Source organism: Crinia signifera, chromosome 7 (assembly GCF_055691185.1).
Source record: "Crinia signifera chromosome 7, ASM5569118v1, whole genome shotgun sequence".
Taxonomy (NCBI): domain Eukaryota; kingdom Metazoa; phylum Chordata; class Amphibia; order Anura; family Myobatrachidae; genus Crinia; species Crinia signifera.
Genome location: NC_139223.1, coordinates 156,085,816 through 156,098,970, shown reverse-complemented (window position 1 = coordinate 156,098,970; position 13,155 = coordinate 156,085,816). Strand labels below are relative to the sequence as shown.

At 44.7% G+C, this 13,155-nt stretch overlaps 1 protein-coding gene across 10 annotated transcripts in view; it reads right to left on the bottom strand.

The window, feature by feature from the left end:
- Window positions 1-13,155, bottom strand: part of FMNL2 (formin like 2) — a 226,863-nt gene that overhangs the window by 60,868 nt on the left and 152,840 nt on the right. For all 10 annotated transcript variants that reach the window (XM_083154048.1, XM_083154055.1, XM_083154047.1 and 7 more), the window contains exon 6: window positions 10,025-10,177. In XM_083154048.1, the coding sequence (XP_083010174.1) occupies window positions 10,025-10,177 (153 nt within the window). The remainder of the gene's footprint in view (window positions 1-10,024; window positions 10,178-13,155) is intronic.

The window sequence follows — 13,155 nt, the reverse complement described above, 5'->3', positions numbered from 1 at the left end:
AAACTCAGGGTTTGATTATGATGAGTCTCGGAGACCTAGACTGACAGTAATACGGTCTATTGGAACATCATAACAAAAAGAGAAAAAGCCACTTTTTGGTAGCGGTTGGACAGAATTGACATTTACTCCAATATACTGCAGACTGGAACTAATTACTTCTCGTTTTGATGATGAGTCATTATTTTACGGCGGACGGACAGCTTCTGTTCCTTGCACGGACTTGTGGTTTAAGCAGTTTACACAGTATAACAAGAAAATAAACGGTGCTTTTTTCTGTTGTTAGCTTTGTGTTGCTTTTCGCACATTTTCACTATTATAAATAAATGATGTTTTAAAGATGATGCAATTTGCGCTGCCATCCCCATACATTTTCCCAGGAGTCAATGCAAATTACACAAAATTCGGAAGCTTAACGGCAATTTAACGAGAGCAAGCGAGTGTGTTCTAGAAACATAAACACCTATCAGCCACAACATTCAAACCACTGACAGGTGAAGTGATTAACATTGATTATCTCGTTACAATGGGACCTGTCAAGGGTTGGGATAATAGACATCAAGGTGGAAATGTACTAAGATGGGAGTTCTATTTCAGATGGAATGTTGCTATGGGTAACCAATGATATACTATATATTATCTTCTAGAAGGTGCTAAATAAATAACAAGAAGATTCTGATTGGTTACCCATTGCAACATCCCATGTGAAATAGAACTCCCATCTTAGTATATTTCCCCCCAAGTGAGCAGTCATATTTTAGGATTTTATTCTGGTTCACTCGCAAAGGCAAATTCCTTCTCAAATGGACAAAACCATGTGCACTGCAGGTGGGGCAGATGTAACTTGGAGATGGAGAACAGAATACACAGCAGCACTGAGGGAGACAGCCCCAGCGGATAAAATAATTACAGCACAGCACACCAGAGGTAGACCGCACAGAGGAGACAGTAGTACTACAAGTACACAGTTAGACTGCACAGCAGCACTGAGAGACAGCCCCAGCAAATAAAAAATATTGCGTTCAAGGTCAAGCTCAAGTTTAAGCCCCAGCAGTAGCACCAACTCACCCTCTCCCAACCCACTACTAGACTGGAGTGAAGATGGCGGGCGCAGCAGCTGCTATTTAAAGCCTCGCGAAATCCGGCGCCGGGAGATAACGTTCTGACCACGCGGACGGACCCGAGTCAGGGAATCTCCGAGCGCTGCTCGGAACCGGGCTCCATGGGGGCTCGGATCTCTGGAATCCGAGTCTGCACATCTCTAGTTTCTACGTATTGCTTGTGATGAGTTGTGTTTCCAATAGAAGCTTATTTTATGGCAGGTTTAAAATTATTAAAATAAAAATTAAGTCTAGCTGCCTATTCTCCATGAATGTTACTGAAACTCACAAATTAGGAGGAGACCTCATGGACTTTAGAGAGCAGTCTAGGGGCGTCTTGAAAAAAAAAATCCTGATTCTCTTTGGTGCTGTGATTCAAATAAGTTTATGTACCACTGCTCTAGGGCACACTACTAGCTGTATATTTACCAGGTGTGGTATGTGCTACAATCGGGATCCTGACAGTCAGTATACCGACATCGGAATCCCGACAGGGAGGTGAGCCCCTTGCAGGCTTTCTGTGATGGCCATGCTGCGGGCTCGCTTTGCTCACCACAGATTCTATGAGGGACACCACAAAGGAGAATAGACCCTGTCAGTCGGGATCCTCCATGTTAGAGCACCGGCAGTCAGGATTCCGATGTCGATATATTGTCTGTGGGGATCTCGACTTTTGGGCAGTCACCCGACACCCCTATTTACCTCCCTGTCAATGTCTGATGGGGAATGTAAGGGGGTTCATGGCTCAGTAAAGTGATATTTCAGTATAATGTATTTTTATATTTTTGTAGAAACAGCATTTTATACGGTATACTGTCGGTTGGTCGACCTAAAGATAGTCGACAATCATTAGGTTGACACCGTTGGGTCAACATACAGCAAGGTCGAGAGTGGTCTAGGTCGACATGGGACGATGTCGACATGGTCTAGGTCGACAGTCAAAAAGTCAACATGGGGTTTTTTACTGTTTTTTAAGCCGACATAAGCCAACAGATGATATTTCATGCCCTACCATCCACTAGGGCAGGGCTGGGCAACACCGGCCCTCCAGATGTAGATGAACTACACATCCCAGCATGCCTTGCATCAGTTTCAGCATGGCCACATAGCAAAACTAATGCAAAGCATCCTGGGATGTGTAGTTCACTAACATCTGGAGGGCCGGTGTTGCCCAGCCCTGCACTAGGGCGTGGTGGGAGAATAAAATAGTGCAGCAAGGGATGCGGTACACTTAATCCAATGTCCATGTCGACTGTGTCGACATTCGGGTCAAAAGACAGTGAAAAACCGACCTTTTGACTGTCAACCTCGACCATGTCACCCTAATGCTTGTGTCGACCTAATGTCATGTCGACATTGTCCCAGGTCGACCTTGACCCCTGTCGACCTTGCAGTATGTCACCCCAATAGTGTCGACCTAATGACTATCGACTATCGAGTCGACCCAATGATCCATATCTTTTATACCATAGTACTGTACTGCACAGAGAGAGTATGGAGAGTGTTATTTGCAAGTGGAGAAGAACAGCACAGGGAGATTATAATCTCACCCACTTCTCTATAACACAGAATGACCGCTGTATCCATACACTGTAACCACCCGCTACTTATCTCTAATTCAGAGAGACAAAGCAATAATGACATTGTAAGGCAATCATCCACAGCTAACATGCCAGTCTGATCAGTCAGTAATGAGTGAGCATGACATGTATTTCCTGTGTGTGGTAAGAAGTGGCAGAAGTACTGATGCACAAATTCCTGGAAGTACAACTTCCACTGAGTCACTGGCCCGCAGAGTTGAAGGTTGGAAACCGAGAACGCTGAGGATTACAGCCTTAACACATGTCCTGAGGTTACAACAACTCTGCCTTATCAGTGGACACGGCCATGAAGATAAAATGTTTTATATGTTGTGTTTACAGCTCAGTTACCAGGAGGCTTCAGGTTATAACAGAGCGATGATATTTGGCTTCAACACACACAGCTATTAATGTGGCCAAGCCAAGGCTGTCTCCACCTGCGACAAGCCGGTGTTCTATAACGGAATGAGACCATGATGCTGGTGGGGGGTCATTTTATCCCGACTGTGTGCACTTGAATGGATCAACATTTGAATAATACCATCTGGCACCATCTAGTGTCCGTTGGTCCGCAAAACACTTGAATTCCCCCGTAGAGGTGAGGAGCAGTGTTAGCCTTTTCTGGATATAGGATGCTTTTGAGTTATTATCCATATTATTATAATTATTAGAAACTATTTAGAAGGTGCTGCAAGTGTTCACATCACCGTAATTAGGGGATGGTTCAGATAAACTCTACACTTTTACCAATGCACCCCCAGCGTATGGATTAAACAAAGATTTTTTGGTACTTGTTTACTAGCACGGCGCCCATCTCGTTGATTGTATGCCTTAAGTTTAAGGCACTTAAGGCATACAATCAACGCGATGGACCCAATTTTATGTCAATCACCAGCTAATTTGCCGGTGAAAGACAAAATTGCGTTGATCGCGTCCATCGCGGCCCCTAATAAGGGGCTGCGATGCGACCGACGCGATCAACGCGATTTTCCCTTAGGGAACAATGTAAATCAACGCGATCAACCCGATTTTACATAGGTGACAATGTGAAATGGGCCAATATGGCCCATTTCACATTGAATATGGTTAAAAAGTATGTTTAATGCCCCCCCCCCATTGTTAACGCCACCCCACTATTGACGCCAACCCGAAGCGTGGCAAGCGCACCGAGCCCGCGAGGGGCGGCGGTACGCGTCCTCTGACCTTTTTATACCCCTACTATCCACGTCGGCGTGGAGTTGATTTTATAAAATGTGGCGAGCGCAGCGAGCCACCGAGCCCGAAGCGTGGCGATGCCCGCCCGCGAGGGGATGCGGATACCTGTGAAGGTATCTGCATCCCCACGCGGGGCTCGCTGCGCTCGCCACGCTTCGGGCTCGGTGGCTCGCTGCGCTCGCCATACTTTATAAATTCAACTCCACACCAATGTGGATAGTAGGGATATGAAAAGGTCAGAGGACGCGTACCGCCGCCCCTCGCGGGCTTGCTGCGCTCGCCACGCTTTAGGTTGGCGTCAATAGTGGGGTGGCATTAACAATGGGGGGGGGGGCATTTAAAAAATGAGGGGGGTTTGGTATTAAAATGTGGGGTTTGGGGCTTTTTACATTGAAATCAATGTAAAATCGGGTCTCAGGACCATTTTACATTGATTCCAATGTAAAAATCGGGTCGATTGCGTCGATCGCATTGCATGCGATTTGGTTGGCATGCGATGCGATGGACGCGATTTTTCCGACCCGATGGATACATTCAAAATCTGTGGCGCCGTGCTAGGAAACAAGTACCGATTTTTTTTTTTTTCAGGTGCAATAGTCCTATAAGGTGTATCACAGGAAAATATACTGTAACTACTGCAGGAGGGAGAGGTGAATAAAAGGAGAACATCGATACTCAATAGAGGCAGACTACATAATGCCATCAGTAACACAGCATGTACAATGCAACCACCTTTAACACAATAGGATGTGCTTACAGTTACAGGCTGGAGGGTGCAGCTCAATACACTGCAGTCCATTAATTCTCAGTGGTTGTGAGTAAATGAAGCATCCTGTTCCGAACAATATTAAAACACCCCAAAGTACATGTAATAAAATACAGCCTCAATGTTCCTCTTCTTGTATTCTTATACAATAGTGTAATGGGGACCAGACACGGGGCGATTTTAGGGCATTTTCGAAGCGACCTCACTAGATCGTTTAGAAAATGCCCCTACATCGCTCCGTGTGTAGGGGCCATAGCGAGAGTGATTCGTGGCCCCGCGCGTCACTATCGCCCGGTGATTAATATCCAGCATGCTGTATAAATCTAGTGAGATCACCGGTCAGTGCCAGTGTTCTCTCCAGAGACAGATCGCTCAGCACACAGCACTTACACACCGCGGTGTAGCGCTGTGTGATCTTGCTGAGTGACCTAAGCAATCTACATTACTCAGATCGCTCAGCAGTGTTGCCCCATGTGGTTCTGTAAGGTAGTAGCCATATTGCAGGAATTCAATATACTGTAAGCATACCTCCCAACTTTGGGTCCCCCTGGATCGGGACCCGTGCACAGCAAAGCCACACGCATCCGAAAAGGGGGCGTGGCCTATGAAAAGGGGGCATTGCCTCGTGGGATGATGCGTTCTAAGGCCGTGCCCCTGGTTTTTGCCGCTCTGCATCGCTGAATAGATGCTGTGCGCATGCGCATAGAGTCTATTCTCTTCATACTGGGGGGACTCCCAACTGCCCCCACCCCCCCCCCCCCCATCGTGGGACAATGGCGGCCCTGGGCGGGACGCGGGAACGGGATAGTTGGGAGGTATGTGTATGGTAGTAGCCATATTGCAGGAATTCACCACAGGTGCCTAGAAGAGAGGTCTCACCTACAAAATCCACAATAATGGATGCCCCAGGAGTTGGAGTACCAGGTGCCCTAGACTTTGGGACTCTACTATTCTGGATGTGCCTTTCCCCCCATCTCTATACTCCTGCGGTTATCCCCGACTGCCATTGTCTCTAGGAGATACACCACTGATATCATGCTAGAAGGAGCAGTATTTCAGGAGAGCATTGAAGAACAATAATTACTACTAGTAAATAAATAATAGTTAAAGCCCGTCAAAATGACGGCTTAGTCCCTTATCTGCTCCAACCTCCAATCTCTGTCTTCACAGGATACGGTCGGTTGGTCGACCTAAAGATGGTCGACAGTCATTAGGTCGACACCACTAGGTGGACATACTGGAAGGTCGACAGGGGTCTAGGTCGACATGGCACAAGGTCGACAGGTCGTTAGGTCCACACAAGCATTAGGTCGACATGGTCTAGGTGGACAGTCAAAAGGTGGACAAGGGGTTTTTCACTGTTTTTTGAGCCGACATGTGCCGACAGGCAGTATTTCATGCCCTACCATCCACTAGGGCGTGGTGGGAGAATAAAATAGTGTGCCGGAAGCATGGCGAGCGAAGCGAGCCATGTGAGGGGACGCAGTGCACTTAAACCTGTGTCCATGTCGACTGTGTCGACATTCAGGTAAAAAAATCAGTGAAAACCTCCATGTCGACCTTTTGAATGTCGACCTAGACCATGTCGACCTAATGCTTGTGTCAACCTTGTGCCATGTCGACCTAGACCCCTGTCGACCTTCCAGTATTTCGACCTAGTGGTGTCGCCCTAATGACTGTTGACCATCTTTAGGTCGACCATACAATCCATATCAGTCTTTACAGCTCCCTCTCTTGATATCCAGCAAGTCTAGAACAGACTGCTTTCACTTTCTGTTAAGGAGTAATTTGATCTGAGTGGCCTCTAGTGGTCACTGGTGGTACTTCACCACAGAGAGGTGAGGAGTAGTTAGCCTTTTATATATAGATGTAGGTGCTGTAGTTCTAAATAGTTAGGGGTTTATTTTGCTAAGATGGGAGTTCTGTTTCAGATGGAATGTTGATATGGGAAACCAATCAGCTGCTATCTATTATCTTCTAGAAAGTGCTGTATAAATAAGAAGTAGATTCTGATAGGTTGCCCACAGCAACCTCCAATCTGAAATAGAACTACAATTGACACGCAGAGTGACTTTAGGAGACATTCCACAAAGCTGAATTTGAGCTTGAACCTATGTATTCCTAAGGAGCATAGAGATCTACACATGCACAATGTGTTGCACACCTATATTTATACACTTTCATAAATGTACTTTATATCCTCATCATGGTAATGTGTGCCTAACACGGCATGCTGGGTAATCAGTATCTGAAAAACATAGGACACCATTGCCTGTAAGCAATTAATATATGATTAGGTCTTAGTGGCACTTTCCATTTAAATCCAAGACACCAATCCATAAAATAATGTCAGCGCCCAACACATGTAGTGACTGAACCTTAAACTATGGCCGTTAATCATCCTGTGATCTTTACAACGCTGCACTTTAGAGAACCAAAGCAATCTCCTCTCAATACATTGTTTCCATACATCAGCAAATACGTGGACAGTTCTATTGATTTTACACTCATGTACAACAGTAATGTAGACTTATTTGCACTTGTAGTTTCTTCAGATAGTTTGGTTCTTAGAAGTCACGCAACTTGTAAGAAAAGTATTTGATACAAATACTGACTTCTAGAACATCATACAAAAGAAAACATATACATTACGGGAACAGTCATCTTGTAAGCTGAAGCAACATTATTATCATTCAACCTTGTATTATGCAACATTGTTCAGAGCATTTGCACCAGTCCCTACCCCAAAAGTTCTCTTTCCCAATTTTCGTGAGCCTTCCAGTTATTCCGGGAAGTAGGCCATTCTGCCTAAGACCATTGTTCCTCAGTAGCTCACAGGTAGGGATGGCCATCGTTGCCTTTGCCATCGATGGCAAAAGTTCAACTAGCCATCGAAAGTGTATACATATTCAATGGATGAACATCGATGTTTTTACATATTGATGGTCATCCATTTCCTTTGATTGATTAGTCGGTGGGCCAATCAACATGCGGGGCGGGGCTTCGTGGGGACTGGGGGCGGAGCTATGCTCAGTGTCCCGGCATCTTGGGGGAAAAAGCAAAAACTAAACTATTCGTTTAAGCTTGACATCGATTGTGGGAAACCATCTGGTTCTCCCCAATCGATGGCAAAACTATTTGACATCGGCCATAAACAATCGATGATTTCTAATCATCGATGGTCGATGGTCATCCCTACTCACAGGCCACATTAAGTAGATTTCAGATTCTCACACATTCCTTACTGAGCCCCATTCTCTGGCCAGGGCTAAGTGCAAATGAGTAAATTACGGTTTAGTGGTGGTAGTGGAGATTTAAGGTGAAGCAGAGACCATAATTATTTACAAAACTGAAGATAATAACACTATTGAAGTGCACTTATTTGAAGTAATGACATTCACTGGTAACAGCTGCAAAACTGCATCAGTGCTTCTGACATTTCCCTTTCAGGCTTTTGCAATAATTATTTTTGTGACGGGAACAGGGGCTGTGCCATGACTCTGAGGTCACGCCTACTTTCCATGAGACATACCCCCTTTGGCGCACCTCTGTGTCATCACCTGCCAATCTGCAACTCTTCATTAGATTGTAAGCTGTCACGAGTCGGACCCTTTTCCTTCTCTCACTTATACTACCATCTCCGCCCAATTTCAAACAGCGGCACCAAACCTTTGGGTTGCAGCCACCACAGTGTGATTTTGAAGGTTAACGTGGCACTATAATGGATTACAGGTCGCCCTCCTGAGTATTCTGGAGTCTTACCCTAAGAACTGAGTTTCGTTTGTATATAAATTGCAGCTACCACTGGTTTGCAGTTTTAAAACCGCATATGCAGCAATGTTTATATAGCTTGTATACCATGTTATGTTATATATTGTTCTGTAAGTCATTTGTAGGATGGCGGACTAATAGGAGTGGGAATAAATAAGTGTTATGTTTTAGTAACAACTCTGTACACATGCTGGCTGGGAGTATTTTCAGAAAGAACACTAAAGGTGCCCATACACGTTCCGATCCTGCCGCTGCGATGTGTGCTCATCGCACAGTACAAAAAGAATGTGCTGCACATACTTTTTGTACTGTCTTTTTATTGCATCGCATCGCATTGCATGCAATGCGATGCTATTTAGCTCAAAACGCACGCAGGGATCGGACCGTGTATGGGCACCTTAAAGCTCTTTTCTAAGATTGGAATTGTTATAGTCGGAAAATGGATTAACCACTTGGACATTCCCTCCGAGATTTCGGCATTATCTATTATAATTAGTAATAACGTAATAATAAGTCAGGAGAATATCCAGTCTTATCCAATCTTTGTTTGAGAAGCGCTATCATGTCTATATTTTGATGTTGACATTTTGTCAATGTCAACATTTTATCGTATCTACATAATGTCTTCATTATTTCCATGTGTACCTTATGACCTTGAGTGTCAACATTTTGACAGTCTACAAATTTATATAGTCCATGTTGATATTTTGGTATTCTCCATAACGTATCTGTCAACATTATGGTGTCTACATTTTAAATTTCTAAATAATATACCACATAAGGTTCAGGTGCAGATATAAGGGCGTCTACTTTTGTTGACTTCTCTCTAGAGAGACTACAGTATTCTTGTAGTGGTATCAAACCCACAGATGTCAGGCATGAGACATGACAGAGAAGAAGAACCCAAGAGCATCTATGTCTGGGGTAGCCAACCCTAGTCCTCGAGAGCTACCAACGGTGCATGTTTTGCAGGTCTCTTCACAGAATCACAAGTGAGCTAATTATCTGTGTAAGATATCTGTGTATCTTTCAAAATGTGTCAGTGATTAATGAGTGCAGCTGTGCAGCAGCTAGGTTGTCTGGAAAATGTGAACTGTTGGTAGCTCTCGAGGGCTAGGGTTGGCTACCACTGATCTATGTCACCATCAGGAGATAGACTGCATATGCACGATGGTCGAACTGCACATTTGCCAAGGAACCGTAACATCTTGGCTTGCAGTAACGATTTCCTAGCAAAATGATGAACAGTCTGAGATCGTTCGGGGCAGTTACGAAAAGTGGTGCCAATAATACAGGTGTGACTGCTTTCAAGGCGTATCACATCCTACAACTGTGATTCCATACCCAGAAATATTACCATCCCACAGCGGTTCTGGGTTACTCAGATGGAACATTATGGAAGGATCTGCAACCACCACTGTGGGATTGTAATCAGTTGTTTGGATCAGTAAAGCTGCCGGTGGTTATCTCAATACATTTCCAGGTGGCTACAGTATCGGCCTACTTTCCCCCATCTGCTGCAAATGTATTAGCCTCCATCTCTGGAGCCTGTGCCATTTATATACAAACATGGTTTGAGGTCTAAAATAACATACCGTAAAGTGGAGTGTCTTCCCGACCGCGTAATACTATTTCCACCCGGAGACGGCAGGTTACCTCCTCTGTGGAGGTCCTCGATGGAGCGACTCCAGTGTTTTGATTTATCAACATTGTTTTCTACATTGTTTTCCAGACTCTCAAAGTCAAATCTAAGCAGAAATAGAAAATGAAATGGAAGGTTTACAACATAATACAATCTTCACCCTCTTCCTTCCTGCACAAAGCCATGATCACGCGTACCTATTAACACTTAACTCCGTTCAAGTAATAGTTAGAAATTAAAATAATTTTTATTTGTATTTAGTAGGTTAACATTCAATATGGCTGAAGACACCCAGAGTGACTGAGACTTTAGCCGCTCACAGTGCATTAGAGATGTTAGGCTGTGGTTATAACGGCACATGAATTGGTACATGCCATGCACACGGGACCATTGCCGGTTACTTTAAATCGGGTGGCCGATATATGAAGCAGTGAAAAGAGTGGAGGAGTCGACCACTGGAAAAGTTGCATACAGCATCCAATCAGATTATTCCTGTCATTTTATAGACTTTACTTGATAAATGCTTCCTCAAAGCTAACTGGTTGCTATGGACTGGAATGGGTGGCGGTGCTGCGCTCCGTCACTGAAATTCTACAGTTGTTTGATAAAATGTTGTTCTTTATTTACAAATGTAGCTTTTATACATATGACAATTAGCCTTTTCAATACACTATCCAGTCATTAGGGCTGAAAGGGTGTATTTCTTCAAGGTCAGTAGATGTGGTCTACAGAATGGCACATGGATGCTGTGCCTGAATAACACAATATCAAAATACAGTTAAACGAAAAAATATGTGAAAATAGAAAAAATTGAAAAAATATAGTGAAAAAATTAGATAAATTGGGTCATGGATTGGATGTCCAATATATTGTATGGTGTGTACACTCGGATTGGATATGTACACACTGAAGTCGGATTTCCTGAAAGAAAGTTTTTACAGTCTTGCAGTATGAAGCGGCGTCCCGCTATTTGTAATCCTTTGGTGGTGGAAAGGTTCCTGAAAAAGGGAATGATGGTACCTGTGCGCGCAGTGTTTCGTGTTCGGGAGCGTTTTTTTCTAAGTTGAGGTGGCTGGGGATCCCCGGGTCCCGGACTGGGGGTGCTACGTCTGTGTACTGTATAGCACCGGCAGCTCCGTGTGAAACACGGCTGACCGGGCTTCAGTGAATGCAGACGCTGCTCCCTGTCTTGGCGAGGTGTCGCGGCTCACCGTTTCAGGATGTGAAGTCCTTTGCGGTGACCGTTTACCTCTTTGGACAGGACCCTGCTGGCTCGCCCTGCTCCCCCTCCTGTTGATACTCACCACTGCCGGTACACTTGCTCCGTGACAGTCTCTCTTCGTTTTCCGTTACGTGGCGGCGTGTGCACCCGCCGCTCATCTACTTGCGGGGTTCTCACAGGTGTCGGTATCTTAGTCAGCTGGAAGTGTGGGTGGTCATGGGTATGTACCCTCCAACGCGTTTCGGCTTATGCCTTCTGTGGCATCTGACACTCACAGGGCAGTCCTGCTTCACCCGGCCAGCGGCAGATTGGAAATGCCTGAGAGGAGCTACAGCCAGCCCAGAGCTTTACTATAAAGGAGGAGGCAGCTCTGCCGAGTCACAGCTGCATCATGCTATGGACATCTTCTCCGCTGGTCCATTTCTCCACTCTTTTCGCTGCTTGGCACATCAACAATCAGGTCTTTTGTGAGACTTGTCCACATACAAGAGGGGATACAATTAAACCTGCCCCTGAATAGCGCCAGGAATGAGCGCTCTGAGCTGTTTAATTACCCGTGGATTTCCTCTTGAGGTGCGAGGAGAAATCTGACAAATCTAGCGCCCACATTACCACCTACACTAACAGCATCAGGCCCGGCAGTTAAGTTGGAGAATGCAAAGAGGACAATTTAAATATGTATAGGATGGAATTCTCATGGACATTTAAACAAGTCTCATGGACATTTTTACCTAAGAGGAAGTGATGTCATATCAGGTATAAATATCAGTTTAGTCCCCTCTGCCATCACCTCTTGATGAAGTCTAAATGGACGAAATGCCTTGGTTATTGTTCCACCTCCTCCAACCAAAGATAAGCTACCTCCTGACTCTTTTTTATTTATATTTATTTGTTTACTGATTTTTTAGACCTTTTTTTTTAGATATTTTAGAACTTCCAAATCTTCTAATTGCTCTGTTATATGTCTTCATTTACATATGCACTATTTTATATGTTAAAGTTCCAATAAATATATACTGTTTAACTTTTTACACATAATTGTACTGCTGGTTCATACATTATTATTATTATGTAATTTTACTTTTTATAAATTGTTACCCCACAGAGGCATATGACACCAGTGGTCGCTGACAGGGCCGCAAAGAGAAATCCTGGGCCCCGGTTCAACAACTTCCTGGGGCCCCCACGGACGGAGCTCCCCACACACTCTGCGGACCCGTTGTTACGCCACTGCTTCCAAGGTGGATACACGTACAAAAATGTACACCTATTACACATGTCACACACCCATTACATATGATACCACATGCCATAATGCTCATTACACGTTATGCCACACACCGTAATGCTCATTGCATATTAAGGGGTTAACATGTTCTGCCAGGGTTTAACATTCTCTGCCAGGGATTATCCTGTCTGCCCTGATTTACATGCTCTGCCAGGGGTTAACATGCTCTGCCAGGGGTTACATGCTCTTTGCAAAGGATTTACACATACCCTCCAACATGGCCCATTCCATTAGTTACAAAATGCTCTGTTCCTGGACTTCCCTGCCAGTGGCAGTTACAGATGTGAGCCTGCAGCACAATCCAATATTCAAAAAGGGGGGGGGTCACATATACTGCCACCCCAAGCATCACTGTCCTGGACTCACTGGTAGTTGATGTGACTGCCCCTCTTTGAATTTTGGACTGTGCTTGAGTCCAACCTCTGTAACTACCACTGGCAGGGAAGTCCAGGAACAGAGCATTTTGGGGAAGATGTATTAAGCTTGGAGAAGAGATAAACTGGAGATAAAGTGTAAGGAGATAACGCACCAGCCAATCAACTCCCAACTGTCATATTTCGAACACAGCTGATTG